This window comes from Sesamum indicum, linkage group LG5 (assembly GCF_026168435.1).
Source record: "Sesamum indicum cultivar Baizhima isolate 11 linkage group LG5, ASM2616843v1, whole genome shotgun sequence".
NCBI lineage: Eukaryota > Viridiplantae > Streptophyta > Magnoliopsida > Lamiales > Pedaliaceae > Sesamum > Sesamum indicum.
The window spans coordinates 16,150,350-16,166,666 of record NC_142661.1 but is presented as its reverse complement, the minus strand read 5'-3'; the positions used below and the strand labels follow the sequence as shown (position 1 = coordinate 16,166,666).

The window sequence follows — 16,317 nt, the reverse complement described above, 5'->3', positions numbered from 1 at the left end:
AATCTTTTTTTTTTCCTGATAAAATGGTTGCCTTCAGGTACAGAGAATAATGAAACATCATATGCTAAAAAAACTTGGAATTCCATATACATTGCCGGCCAAAAGAAATGTTTGTGGAAGGGAACAAGTGACAACTTTGCAGTCACTTTAAACAACCATCAGTTAGTTTCATAGTTTTCATTCTCGCCCACAAATACTAAACGATCACCATCTCTGATCAGTTGTATATCGTCAATATCAGCACCGTCTTTGCTCAAAACTTTAGCAGGGAAGATCCCGTACTTGTTCGCTCCAATTTCAAGTAATTCTTGGAAGGTATGTGGAAGTAGTACAAGCTTTCCTGCATGATCTCCTTTCTGAGGGCAGCTCACAGTAACTCTAGCAGCATAAATTCTACTAGCGGCTGCTGCACTGGTAGCATTATCTACTGACAAAAGTGAGCTGCCCTCTCCAGTTTGTGCTGCTGACATAATCCCAAATAGAGAATTATAGAAATTATTAGTCCTACGTCTGGGACGAGATCTTTCCCACAAGCCATCGGGTGCTGAAAATGAGACGTCCTGGTTAACAGGCAAGATATTTGGCTCGCTTTTAAATCTTCCCAAGAAACGAACACCATGGCGCTCCTCAGGGATCATGACAGCAGATTCAGCCTCACTCACTCTGTAAGAATCAAAAAGTTCCTTGATGTCCTCGTGCCCTTGCTGCTCGGCTAGGTCCCTTGCCGTCCAACCATTTTCATCTCCTAACTCGATATTAGCACCTTGGTCCAAGAGAAATTTGACTATTTCGATGTTGCCTTCACAAACAGCAACATGGAGAGCAGTGCAACAATTGTTTTTTGGTTTGGTGACGTCCCCCCCAAAACTAACGATTTCCTTGAGCAATTCCAAATTATTTTGTTCGGCAGCTGTGCAAGAAAATAGACCAACATCACCGGTAGTTAATTTAGCACCATTGTCAGACAATAGCTTAACAACTGCTTCATGCCTGCCCAACATGGCCTCCCAAAGTGGTACACTTCCTTCGGAATCTGCATGTAAAAATATTACGTGGATTCAGCAAAGCAATCACTCCACCAGAAGCAAAGGCCCCCAAAAAAAGAATAAAAAAATAAAACAAAATAAAATAAACTGACAAAGAGGATATCTGAAATTTGTCCTCATGGAGTTTGTAGGGTCAAGTAATACAATTTCCAGCTAGTATATTATATTTTTGTACATTGGCCACAAGCTGATAGTAATGTTAATGCACTATATAATCTGGCAAGATGACTGATGGCAGATGAATATTTTTAATCACAAGTTGACTTCATAAAGTCAACTAACGAAAAAAATTAAATGGGAAACAAAAAAAACTTCTCGACTGATTACTCTGTCCACAAGTCAGGTAGTGGACTAATCACATAATAAAGAAACTGGAAATTCAAGAATTATTTATCTGAAGAGTATAAATGTGCATTAAAAAGTACGGGGCCACCAAGACCAGATCCAGATCCCATGGACATGCAATCTTCAATCACTGGCAATTATCTGATCACGATAAGCAGATAAGAAGTGAAAGGTCAACGGGGAATTCTATGGACATTCCCACCACTTATTTATTAAATAATCCTTGCCAATTATAGTAAAATATAACCAGAAAGGGAGAAAGGATGGATGGATAAATTAGTTCAAGAAAGAGCAAGAGGGCAGTTGTTTGGCAAGATGACACTGTCAAGAAATTGTCAAGGAAATAAACAAATGAAGATGGATTAAACAAACAGAGGTAAAGTGATAAAAAAGCACTCTGATGAAGTTCCTGAAAAAGGTCAATTATATGATGGATGCAAGAGGAAGTCAGCTGTTTCTTAGTCGAAACTAGCAATAGTAATGCCCTGTCAACTTGTATGACTCACTGCTTTCTCAGCTATCATGTATGTCAAGATGATAATAATTTTGCGTGATCACTGAAAGTCGGTTATCGAATAAAGCATAAAGAAATAGAAACATGCAATGTGAAGTCAAGTTGCATGTTTAGTCAAGTGGCAACATGATTAGAGCTTATTTAATGTACATCTAGCTCTTGCAACAGGTGGTGGTGACCATGTAGAGGTCAGAATTTGCTCTCACGAATTTAGAGAATAAGCAAAAGTATGTGTGAAAAAGGATAACACCATGTAGCATTGGAAGAAATATTGGCATAAACTAGAATTTACCTCTGCTGTTGGCATCGGCCCCAAAATCCAGCAATAGGAGCACGCAATTAGCGCTTCCTTTTGATGCTGCTATATGCTGAAAAAAATAGACCAAGAAAAGAATTCGGAATTTGTTCTAAAGGTTCGCGTGTTTACTACTAATGTTGCTTAATATAAACTGAGATATACGAACCAGAGCTGTTCTTCCGTTATTATCAGATTCATTTGGGTCCAAACCCCTCTTCAACAAATGATGCAATAGCAAGTCGTCTCCTCTAAGTGCTGCAAAGCATAGAGATAGAGGTAGGTCCATTCTTCCCCGAGCAAGCATGTTCTCCGTCTCCAACAGAACTCCCTCCATTATTGGGTCCTTTAATTCTTTCAAATGCTGTGATAATGAAAATTAATGTATTAGCAAACTCAAATAACCACAGATACGTGTATTAAGCTGAGGGACAATTGAAAATACAGGACAATTTTGTAGGTATGCAGACCTGCAGAAGATTATTCATGATTATTGTTCCATCTCCAACATTGGCCTGAACAATGTTAAAAAATGTGGTACGATTCAGTCGTAATAGTTGGCTTAATCTTTTCGTTCGCACTGTGAAGAGTTGAGGTCTATAACAAAGTACACCAATCTCGCCACAAAGCTCACCCGTTTTGGCTTCTCCAACAACCTGCAATTAATCGTTGTAGTTCTACTCAGGCTTTTGATAGAAAACATCATTGTCACCAATTTGAATAAAACTTGCCTGTTCAACTCCATTTTTCAGTACCAACAAATCCTGCAAAGCAATTTATACATCATGAGATCGGCATACGTAAAGTAGGCTTAAGAAGCTATTCAAAAGTGTAGCATAACCATACAATTCAAATAATAGTAGGGCCAGAAGTGAGAGAATTGATTTAAGGGTTTTAGGTCAACTTTACCACTGTTCCCGAAACAAGAATATAAAAGTCTGTTGGTGCTTCATTCTGTAAGATAACGTCCTCTTTGGGAGGGAAGTACTCAGCCTTCATCTCAGAGACCTTCACAATAGAATGAAATATGAGATATGACAATGACATAAGCTTCTGAATGAGAAAATGGAAGAAAAATCAAATAGCTAAAGGAAGTTACCAGCTGGAAGAGTAAATCATTTGACACTCCGCGAAACAAGTATACCTTATCTACTAGAGAGTAGAAAAGGAAATGGGAAATACTTGATCGTATAGCTTTTGGAAGTGAATCAAGAGTCTCTTGCTGTTGCAGCCCCTCTGAGTTAGTTCGAAACTTCAAGCACAAATGTGAAAGCATCTGGTCTTGAAGGCGAGCAGGCAATTGATTCCTCTGGGCAAAACTTGAAGCAGCTTGTATGGTATCTCTCTATTGTTGGATGCCATGTGGGAGGACATAGACCAAATCAATTAATTGAGGCATATAGAAGCAAACAAGAAAACATTCAACTCACTTGAGCTCAATGTATTATAGTAGTAAAAGTTACTCACAAATTGCCGGGTCTTACTAGTCCCGTGGACAACCAAGTTTGTCATATTTCCTATCAGATATGCTGTCAGCCCCAAGTTAAAGAGCATGTAGAAAATGTCAAATATCATCTCCCTTGTATTTTCAGCATGTAAATCTCCATAGCCAACGGTTGTGAGAGTAGTGATGGACCAGTACATTGAAGTAACATATCGAATCCATAGGCTCTTCTCCTTGAAATTAGTTATAGCTGCTCCAATCCATGTCTTATCTGGATCTGGATAATGAGCAGCAAGTAGATAATTGAAGCAACCAGCACAATGAACAGCAAAAAGAGTTACCTACATCACGAAAACAAGATGGTTCAGTAAAATGCTGAACCATATTTGCGCAAAAGTTTTCAAATGGTGAGAAATTAACTTACGCAAATGAGCTTCACACACCTAACCCAAAAGTAGTTGAAATGCCTATCTTTCTCCAATCTGCTTTTAATAAAGACAAATATCGGAGTATACCAGAAGAAAACACATTATCCCTCTAAGCTTGAGTAATCATAAAATATTCCACGTAAAAAAAATTCAAATATTTTTTACCGGGCAAATAAGGCACTAACTCTTCTAAGACGCCAAAGACGGAGCATATTGAACAATCCATAAGTCTGTAAAGGTTTGGGGGAGATCTTCCGAGCAAGTTCAGAAGGGATTGTCGATATGACATCAAATGCCAACCAAGAACTCGCATACTTCCAAGCAATCTGCTTCCGGTCATCAACAAGAAGATACGTCGTCTTATCCAGGTAAGCTACAAAGAATGTAAGGATGATGTCGATGGCAAAAAATCCATTAACAACATTGTCTGTGATGGCGAGAGGTCTAGCAGGTTTATCAAGGAAGCCAAATTCAAATGGAGACACCCAAGCAGTGTAAATGACTAGCACAACCAGATAGTTCTGCCATACTCTGCAATATTCAATTCAACCTGAGGTGATTTTGGCAAAAGACACTAATTTCTTGTAGCATAATAACACAAATGAATTCAGAACAAAGACAGACTACATGCATTCTCCAATCAGGCCAAGTCAAATGTCTCAAAAGAAGCTTAACCCTCCATTTGGATCTAGAATTTGGTGAATGACAAACAAAAAATGAGAATCCATTGATACTTAACTTCACATAGTATTTTCTTTTTCACAAAGTAAATATGAATTTCAATATCTAATAAATTTATTTGAGTATAAAAAACACATACATTAGCATATAAACAAATAAAAGATAATCTAGATTTGTGCAATTGCAACATTTCCTCGATTCTCTTTGAATCCAAATCCAAGTCCGTAGCATTTTCTCTTATTGGATCCAGTGTCCAAAATGAGCCTGAATATCAGCTCCAGTTTTGTGCTGACAGTTACAAGCGCCTTTAGATCAAAATTAGTTTGGCCCTCCTAACTTTTCCACAGGAAGACCTGGCAACTCATACACAGTGAATTTAAAGAATTCATTTTTAATGTCTTTCTGCAATAGAATATAGAAGTCCCCCACCTTTTAAGGTTCTTCAAGAAAAGTCTTCCTCAAATGAGCACTTTATCAGAGCAATATTTGAATGAAAAGAATCCATAACCAGAGTACAAAGTGATTCAAACATGGTGCCAAATTAGAAGGAACTATGTTCCCTACCAACCATGTGAAAAGTGGCACAGGCCTAATTCCTTTCTTTGTGATTATCAAGAAAGATTTGAAAACGAGGTTGTTCAACTCCCAAAAGGGCAGCCCAAAAATGGAATTGAAAGTCAATAGAGAACCAGAGTACTTGAATCAACATAGATATGCACTCCTTTTGACCACAAATGTTTGTAGTAATCAAGTTTTCTTTGCCCACAGAAAAACAGTTATACCAAAAAAGTAAACATTTGCACGACAGTAAACCATTTCAACAAATAAAAGGTGGACAGCAAAGTGTCTGAACATCCAATTATGGAGATTTCCTGTGTTATTTTCCTGGTAGATTCATTACACCCACAATGAATTGGGTTGAAAAAAAGTGACTTTAAGAGTAAAAAGAGCCGACCACTGCCCAAAGTAGTTGAACTTTAAGCATAGTCAGCAATAACATTGAATCAAGAAAGAAACTAAAAAGCTGGACGCAATGGACAGAAAAGCCAAAAAAATAAAGAATGATCACTGAGATCACACAACAATTCTTATCACCTGAAAAACACATCATGCAGGAGTAGCATCATCAAACATTTCCCATCAAAAACCAAGAATCCGAAATTCATCAGGAAAAACCCACAACACTACCACAAAAAATTATGCTTACATGAACATGCAGAAAGAGCACACACTTTCAAGTACACAACTAAGCAAACAAACAAAAAAGGGTTCTTGAAAACGACAAAAATATAAACCTGTAACGGCGATCATAAGGTGAAACGATGAAAGAACGGAGCTTGACTCTGCGGTTACTCCTCGCGCCAAGAGAAGGAAGAATCCCAGTTGAAAAGCTGTAATGGCTGCCTTCTCTAGACAACTGCTCAATCTCACGTGCTTCAGCGCCGGCGCCGCACATCGACACCCTGAGCAGCCGCCCTCCGCCATTACCATACGCATCCCCCATTGTTTTCTTCTCTATGAATCAATCTTGGAGGAGTATTACTCCCTATATATATAGGCAATAATGGCTTCTTGCAGGGACAGATATATAGGAGGAAAATATTTTAGTGATGAAGTTTGGGTTTCTGTGTCCCCACACACTTCACATCCTACAAAAGTCTTTCTTTGACGCCGCTCACACCTCCTCCCATTCTATATATACCATTTAAATGGCACCCAATTACCCAAAAATACAAAAACTATTAAATGGAAAGTTTTTCTCTTGGAAAATTACTATAATTTTTTCTTAAAATAAATCTATTTATTAATTTAATTCTAAAAAAAATCCCATTATTTCTTTTCTATTTGGGCAAAATTATCTTCTACTTTTCAGAGTTTTCTTATTCATTAGTACTTATATTTGGAAAATTATGATTTTGGTACCTATATTTAATTGTATACGTAGTTTCAGTCGTATTCGTTTGTTTGGAAGAAGAGTTATAAATTTTTATTAAATCTTATTTCTTTGGTGAAATTAATTAAACAAATTAAAATTACCTCCATTAATGTAATTTATTTTTCAAGATTTTAAGAGAATATTTTCCTTTAGGTATCTAAATTAAATTAGGTATCTTTCTCATGATCATTTTTTATTAATAAAATTAAAATTTCAGAGAAAAATATTAGGAAAAAAATTATTAGTAATAGACATAATTTTAATTTTTTAAACTGAACTAATTAATAAAAAGATTAATAATCTAAAAGTTCAAAAATTAAATATTTGTAAAATTTTACTATGAATAAATGAATACAATTGGAAGAACACAATATTTTTTAAATTTAAATATTGATTAATAGGAAAACTCATCATGCGAATTGGAAAAATTAATATTTTTTTGGAATAAAAAGTTGATAAAATGAATTTTTAAATTAAAAAGGTTTTGGTAGGTCTTTTTAGATATTAAAATTGGCTTCTTGTAATTTCTCCTTTATTTTTTTTTTTTAGGATACTTTTCTACCATTTTTTCAAAACAAATAGGTGAAATTTTTAGTTAGCCCTTCAATTTTATTTTTCTCTCACTTTAGTCCCCATCTCTCAATTTCAACATTTATAATATGATATCTTTTAAATATATCTTGCTATTATCCTAACTAATGTACGCACGCGTCCCATATCGATTGTAGAAGAGGAGTTTAAATAGCTTATAATCCTCAACATCTCTTCTCTCTGATGAAGCGTCTTTTCAAAATAAATTATCATGAGACTTATACAAAGCCAATACGATAATATCTTTCAACGGGATTCAATTGAACCGCAGCCACATTACTAACTATTAATGATTCAAAAAATTTAAATCAAAGTGGATGAAATATTCCACTAATAAAGGGTACAATTAGAAAAATATATCCTTCTAAAATAACTTATAACAAGTAACTTATGATTCCGGGTTCTATTTACCTTGGAAGCTGGGCAATTTTTTGAAATCCATGTCTTCTTTCAATGTCATTAGGGGCTATCATACAACATGATGATTTATTAAAAATGGACAAAAATAAATATAAGGGATAATTAATTAAAAAAAATTTAAAAGTGTAGGTAAATTTTAATATAATGTGGTATATCATATTTGTACGTCACAGTCAATCATTTATTAGGATTTAATTTAATTCAAATAAATTTATTAACTATATTTTACTCTTTAGTTTATCATTCAAATTTTTTCTAATAGAAAGTGATTGAACATAAATACGAGGGACCATCGTTACAATTAAATAAAAGTTAAATGCATTTTACTTCTCTTAAGTATACTAAACTCTCGTATTTATCCCTAAATTAGTAAACGTAACACTTATCTCTTGATTTAATTATTAGATAAAAATACCCCTATGCATCCGATATATATTTATTTGTTCCTAATATATCGTAAGTTTTAGGCATATTGAATTAGCATCAATATGTTAATTTTTCAGCTAGAACCAAAAATATTCTTAATTAAAAAGAGTAATTAATAATTAATTGAACAATATAAATCAAATTAAAGTAGTAAATTAGTATAATATATACACAACAAATATTGATCATAGATATTTTTTGAAAAACTTATAAGTTCTTAAAATTAGATATATTTTTTTGATCTTATATGTTTTTTAAAAAAAATTAATTTTTTTGATATTTTTCAAGACATTTTATACCAGAATACATAATGCTCTGCACACATAATTAATACAAGTGTCCATTTATATATAGTGTTAATAAAATATGAGTATTTGTGTGAAAGGTTCAACGTTTGCTATTTTGGGAATTAGGTCGGCAAAGCTTATGTCCCTATACTTATTGCACTGTTAGTATTTATATTCTATATTAATATAAAAAAATATTTATAAACGGTAATCTTACATCAATGTTTTTGTTATATGGATAATGTTGTTGAGTTTTTTTTTTATATTTATTTTTTAAATGTCATGTGTTGGTTGATATATTTTATTTTTATTTATAATATATTTAAAATAAAAAATTATTTATTATATACACGCAAGAACGACGCTACGACGATCCTTTAACATATCGTTTGTGACACCATTGTACCAATTTTGTTTTATTATGTCTTTAATGCCCTTGTGTTGATTTTTTTTTTCTTTTGTTCTATCGCTTTTTTATTTTTTTTAAATGTAATGTGCTGATTTATATAGTTTATATTTATTTATAATATGTTCAAAGTATGAAAAATTATTTATTATATACACATTGATATGGAGTGGCACGATCGCTAAGTGTGTATATATATATATGTGTATATATCAATTATCATTCTATGCTTATTTATTTATCATGATATGCCAAGAATGGGTACTCCTCAAGGCGTTTACTTGGAATATCATATTATACAATTCCATTATTGTCCACAACAATCTTCAATTCCCATTGACTCATCTTCCCAATTATTTAAATTTCTTGGAAGAAATCAATTCCATCTTATAAAATAGGTTATTACATAATTATATTAATATTTTAATAAATTAAACAATATATTAATTTGAATAATATATCGACATAGCATAGAATTATAAAATAAATTAAATTAAAATTAGATAAATACATATATGTTTGATCAGACTAAAAATTCACGATTTTAAGCTTGTTTAGGAGAAAAACTAAAACAAATTGAAGCTAATAAAAAAATGTACATGATCATTTAATATTGGAGATATGCCAAATTATTTAAGAGGGAAGAAAATTAAATTAAAGAAAAATGAGATGAAGATAATTTATAATATACCATAGATTTATTTCATGTCAAGGGATTAATTCAACATGTCTATGTTTGTAGCATTGCAAAATCATTTAATTTCTCCATCATAGCAACCTTCATCACAAGAACAGAACTATCACCATATCACGTCCTTCTCAAATTTTGTTTTGTTAATGTACCTCATTTTTCCCTCTTCGTTTAAATTTTCCGTCAAAGAACTGCTATGCTCTTACTTCATATATATTATTTTTTATTTTAATCACTGTTAAATTATTTGGAAAGTATAAAAGCTGTAGGATTTAATCAATTTATCTCATTCGTTATATCTTAGTTATATAAATGATTAGAGACCTAGATTTAACAAATTTTATATTTTTTATTATATATTTTTAAAAATTATACAAAAAATAAAATTAATCCCCCTCCCCTGCGTACCCCTCGAAAACCCTCCGACGCTCGACTGCCCACCCCTCCCTCTATGCTGCCCAACACAGAAGGGGGAAATGCCCACAAATTTAGGGGCGTCTGTTAGGGATAAAAAAGATAAGAAAGAAGTCAAATGAATTAGATTTGAGGCATTGACGATACACACTTTCGTTATCGTAATTAAATTGAAGATGTTGATACTTAAGGAGATATGATTCGTTATAAATTATTTTGGATTTATTATTCTCACAATGTGGGAGACAAAATATATCCATATTTTATTTACAAGTTATTTTCATCAGCGACGTCGCCATCACCACCCTAGTCTGGGCGATTGCTGTAGATATGGTCGATACTTCAGCGGCGACCGCTTTAGTGAAGTGTCACCGTGACCGTCGTTGCCCAATTTTTAAAATATATTAAGAAAATAGTTTATTTGTTTTCAATTTTAAAATAATTAAAGTATAAATTTCTATTTTAAATACATATAACAGTAATTTAAATTAAAATACTACGCATAGTAAATAATAATTTATTAAAATATATTTAAATTGAAAAAGTAAATTTAAATTAATTAATAATATATAATTGATTAATATTTATATATAGATACTTAAATTCGAAAGTGAATTTTAGTATATTAATTTTTGCATTGTGATTTTAATTTAATTTTAAAATTTTTAAAAATTACATACTTTTCTCGTTTTTTAATATCTAAGTAAATATATTTAAGAATAAAATTATTTATTTTTTAGAGAAAAAAATGCAAAAAAAAAAGAAACTAAAAACAAGCTTAAAAATTAAAATAAGTGAATTTTGGACATTATCTCTTAGATAGACAACATTGGGGCATTTTAATTTAAAAAAAAAAAAAAGGGGCAAAAAGGTCCTAGCATACAAAAAATACTGCAACATCGCGCTAAGGGCGTGTGCACACGTCTACCATCTGTTAAGGTTTTCGTGCAAGATTTTTCAAATCAATAGATATTTTTAGTCTATTTTTAAAATACATGAAAGCTATTTTGTGAAACTAAAGGAAGATATAATTACATAGTTTTTTTCTAAAATTTTTATCATAATTATATATATTTTTTTCTTTATTGAAAAATTAGAACCCTCCTCCCAACTGAAAAATAATTATGTAGCCCTTAAATAGTAAAGTAAAAGTTACAACTTTGGCCTTGTTGATTTTTTATTAATAGAGAGGTATAGTAAATAATCACAGGGCATATTAGTTCATAAAAATATTTTTTAAAATCCTAAATATATATTAAATTATAATTCATAACCTAAAAGAGTATTTTAATAAGTTTTTACTAAAAAAATTGGATGAAAACTTAATCAAGGCTACTGGAATTGGCATGTTGTTAGGCGAAAGTTAAAAGTAATGAGGTATTTGTAATTTTTCAAACAATAAGAAAGTATTTATAATTATGTTAAACATTAGGGCAGGTGCTTGTAATAAACCCTAAAGAATAGATTATAAATTATAATTTTAAAATATTTTTATGGACTAATATACCCTATATTCACACACCCTCGTATATTTTTTTTTTTCTTTTACATATTTCAAGTATCCCTTTCTTATAAAAAGATTCAACAAGGGTAAAATCATAACTCTCGTATCACTGTCTTAATGGCTATATAATAATTTTTCGTGTGACAACGATATTTATAATTTTTCAAAAAATAAGAGATAAATAAAGGGCATTTCTGATTATGCCAAATTTCATAAAAGATAGCTGTAATTTACCCAATACAATTATCAAATAAGGTAAATTATATTCACACCTCATGAGATTAGGTTCAATTGCACAAAAGTTTCTTATCTTTTGAAAAATTATAAATACATTAAAATTATAATTGTAATTACAAATAAATCATCTATCCGATGATAAAATTTTACAAAAATATCCTTTAAGGTATATTACACTAACAACCTATTAGGGGGAATACTTATAATTTCACAAAATACATGAATGTGTATATAATTAGCCTAATATTAAAGGATATCAATATAATTTACGCAATCAAATAAGAGAAGTTTGAAACGGATGAATTCACAATCCATTCTATACATACCAACAGTGCTGACAAATTTAACACAAACTCGATTGATTAATAGTAATAATGGATAAATTACATCGAGATTTCTTAATATTAGGTTTAATTATATAAATATATTAAAAAAATTATAAATTATAGGTACACTCCTTAACGGGGTATCGATGTACTTGTGAGGTAATTGAATAAAGTTTCGACATTTAATGGGGGGTGTACTTATAATTTTAATTACAACTTTAAAATGTATTTATAATTTTATAAAAAGCAGGGGGTGTTTTATGTAATTAGACCTATTTTTAAAGGGTGTCAATATAATTTTATCCCTTGTTACAGATCTTGTAATTTTTAAATATGTCAAAATTGAATGGGTAAATTACATCGGTGCCTTGGAAGTTAGGTCCAAATACCTTTACCTTTTGCAAAATTATAAGACACCCCCATCAGGTTGTAGCTGTGATCACATGCACACCCCCTATTTAAGGGCAAAATTTTACAAATACAACCCCTGAGTTAAATTGGGAGTTTTTATGATTCTATAGACGACAATAGTATTTGTATAATTAGACCCAACCTCAGTGAGTGTGATATAACCCCAAATTAAATCGAACTTGAAATTTATCGAGTAAATTACACCGCCACCGCCATCGAGATTACGTAATTCCACGAACACTCTCTACCCTTTACAAAATTACAAGTACACCCTTTATTCATTGGCGAAATTTTATACAAATGCATGAAGAATATTACACTAGCACCCTTCAAAATTTACAAAAGACATAAAATATTTGTTTAATTGAAGATGTAATTAACACTTTTGTCAAGTAATGTGATTATTTGCAAGCCCATACAACCCTTTCCAATAAGATTACTTGAAGTTGCGAATGAAGCCTAACTCAGCTGGCGAAATTAAGATTTTATGATTTTAGAGGTCATGGGTTTTACACCCGTCATGTGTGTGGGACATTGTTTACTGCATAGTAGAAGTGGGTGTCTACTGTAATAGTATGCGTTGTTGAGCAGAATATGATTATTGTAATAGTTTTATTATATATTGATATCGATAGAAATGATTGTAATTATAATTAATTTATTTCAATTAATAATATTTGATCGCTCTTATATAAAAAAAATAAAAATAAGACGACTTGAAGTTGAAAATATATAATTACTCAAAAATTTTAATGTTTTTTGTTAACTAGAAAAGCTCGAATTAAGTAATATATGATGATCCAATTTTGTCCGTGCTGTCCCAAAAATCTAGGTTGGCAGACTAAAAACAAAAGGGGGAAATCTGATTGTAGAATGTTCACACACAGGCACGCTGTATCTAAAGATTGTTTGGCCCATGGAGCTCGCAAAGGTCATGTTTGGACATCCACCTTAATTGATTCATGAACCCATATTTAGCTAATTAATCTTAATTCATTTTACGAGTTGTTGAATACATTAATTACTTTTTCTATTAAGCTGTAAATAAATTTATTACATTAACTAAAGAAATTAAATTTACTAAGTTAACTTGTCTCAATTATAAGGTTTGATGATGCTCCAAAATAGGGGTGGGCGTTCGGGTCCCAACCCAATCCAATCGAGTTTGGGTTTCTTTTTTGAATTTTTTTCTTAAAAATTTGGGTATCAGGTTACTCAATACTCGAATTAAAAAGATCAAATTGGGGTACCCAAAAGGATTATGTATTTTTTTCTGTTGTCTACCTATTTAGGTTTAACCCTAGGGTTTTGGTCTCCTCCTCCTTCTTCTCTCTTCCTCCCTCTTCTCTCTTGTTTTTCTTCTCCAAAATCTCATCAAGTTCCCAAGCCAACAATACTAAGTCAAAACATACAACCCAACAAAAATACCTCCTCTTTCTCTCAAACCCTAAAATTTTAAAATGTCACAAGAAGATGATAGAATTAGAATACCAAATAAAAAAGTTAGTATTATTTTTTTTTTCTTTTGTTGTTTAGTTAATTGTATATTGAAATTTCTTATTTATTGTACACTAAAAATAAGTATATTAAAAAAATTGAATGATGAAAATTAAAATTGTGTATTCAAAGAAATTGAAAAAAAAAATCAAAAAGTAACAAAACAGAGGCTGTTTGATAATATTTGTTTTTGTAGAAGTTGTTTCAGCTTCTATTTTGTACAGTTTTAAGTTAATTTTTCAACTGCTCTTTTTTTATATTATTTTAATTTGTAACATTAACTCAAAATCAATGATACTTTTTTTTTAAAAAAGAAAAAAGAAAGTTTTGGGTACCCGACTGTCAGATATCCGACAAAAATCAGGTTTTTAGCTACTCAAAAGTTCGGACTCGACCTGAACTACCAGAATTTCCAAAACCCGACCCAACCCGACGCCCACTCGTAGTCCAAAACTTTTCACTAGACAGAAGTATTGAATTCGAGTCCCACGTATATGTGTTGGTTTGCTTACATAGTAATTTGTAATATACTCGAACCCGTAATCTAATCTATTTTTCATAGGGACAAGATTTCACCATTGTTGCTTTGTTCGTTATGAAATTGCCGATCTATCCAACTCCAGTCTTATGCATATATGTATCAATCTATTTATACAATAGTCTGCAGTTTATTATTAATGCTAGGATAATAACACCGTCCTCCCTTGAGATTTTGTATTCTTACACATATATCCTATGTAGTTGGAGACTTACATTCGGTACTTCTCACGTTTGTCTTCATCTCATAAATAGATTTATTCATTAGTTAAAATTTATAAAATTTGTTGATATTAGCAAAAAAGTATTGAAAGAAAATTCATATTATTAATTGACTTATTATTGACTTATTGCAAGTCAAACAAAATCTTTTCTTACCAAACTAACCTTATTAGGGGTGAAGATGTATCTCTTTACATACATTAGTATGTAATGATTTATAAGGGTAGTTTGATTTTAAAAAAAAAATATTTGACCTGCAATAAGTTAGTAATAAGTCAATTAGTTGTAAATGTGGATTCCAATTCAACTTGCTAATATTAGCAATTTCACGAATTTTGACTAACTGGTGGATTTATTTATTGGACAAAAATAAATGTTAGAAATATTAGATATAATTTTTTAAATTATAAAAAGTGTACAAATAATTATATCAAATTTCAGGAGAGAATCTTATAATGATCCCTTAATATTTTTCTTGTTTGTTTTAAAATCATTAATGTAGCTAATAGAATTTGAATGTCGTCTTATATTATAATGTAATTTATTATTTTAAAAAAAATAAAATATTCAGACTTTTTTCGGCTCAGGAAAAGCATGTGATAAGGTGCTGTTCGTTGATGAATGGAGGGATTCACGTGAAACTGACAAAGAAGCCTAATAATGATTATGGTTACTTCTCCATTATCTTCCCGTGGCAATTTAATTCGTAATTTCATTTTGACTTCCAAACAGCCCCCAGTGGAGATTCTTTTTTTATATAATATTAATACAATATTAAGTAATCGATGAGGTATGTCATTTACCGAGCGGTTATTTTTTATTTTTCTTAAATATTCACCTGACTAATTCTTATTCATAAACCCTCGTTCAAATTGTACGTGAAGTAAAATTTTCACTAAAATTAAGTTGGATTGAATCAAACCAATCACAGAATAAGTGAAGTATATTTATTTTGTGGTTAATCACTATCTATGAAATGTATACCAACCATACGGTAAGTGTATTGCACTTGTCATATGATTGATTCAGTTTCGATCGAACCGAATCCGGACTAAAATTTTCCGTATGTTGAAAGACTATTTGATGAGGAATCACACTTATATTTTTAGAAATAACAAATTAGATAAAAAAGTCTAATATCCGCGTGCACTATCTCTTTAGGTCGGCTAAAACTTGACCTAAGAGTACACTCGATCTCCATAATCGCTCGGTCAAAGACAAATTAATAATTTATGATGAATCATACAATTCGATCATTACTGATAAACAATTACGAGGATCCTCCTGCCGCTTGCTTTTAATTTTTACTTTTTCTTTTTTAGAATCCAAAAATAGACTTAATTTATTTGAAGTTATAAGTTTAAAAATACTTAAATTGCTTTCTTGAACGTGCATGGTTTATTCCCTCTCCGCTTTTATAGTACATGTGGCGTGCGTTCAAGAGAGTAAGATTGATCCACTCCACGACGGTCTGAGTAAAAAATTACAGTCAATATATATATTTTTCAAAATTGTCCAACAATTATTAGCTGATGTTTCCGCGTATAAAATTAAAATATTAGCCACAGCTAAAAATCATGACAGTTATATTGGTTATAGCTAAAATTATAACAAACATTGGCTAATTGTGGTCAAAACGTGAGTTTTTGAATTAATTTT

At 31.2% G+C, this 16,317-nt stretch overlaps 1 protein-coding gene across 3 annotated transcripts; it reads right to left on the bottom strand.

Annotated features, from left to right (window-relative positions):
* Positions 1–38: 38 nt before the first annotated feature.
* Positions 39–6,406, bottom strand: LOC105161845 (potassium channel AKT1). 3 transcript variants are annotated; one of them, XM_011079671.3, is made up of 11 exons: positions 6,049–6,406; positions 4,238–4,603; positions 4,069–4,126; positions 3,668–3,985; positions 3,300–3,545; positions 3,110–3,208; positions 2,932–2,964; positions 2,671–2,856; positions 2,370–2,564; positions 2,198–2,273; positions 39–1,033 (listed from the first exon to the last, which is right to left on the bottom strand). In XM_011079671.3, exons 1-11 carry the CDS (start codon positions 6,255–6,257, stop codon positions 159–161), a joined length of 2,661 nt encoding a protein of 886 aa, XP_011077973.1. In that variant the 5' UTR covers positions 6,258–6,406; the 3' UTR covers positions 39–158. The 3 variants fall into 3 exon arrangements, with proteins under 3 accessions (XP_011077973.1, XP_088736620.1, XP_088736619.1); XM_088880494.1 differs by having other exon boundaries at positions 3,668–3,921; positions 4,088–4,126; positions 4,238–4,445; positions 6,049–6,190; XM_088880493.1 differs by lacking the exon at positions 6,049–6,406 and having other exon boundaries at positions 3,668–3,921; positions 4,088–4,126; positions 4,238–4,550.
* Between the last annotated feature and the right edge of the window lie 9,911 nt (positions 6,407–16,317).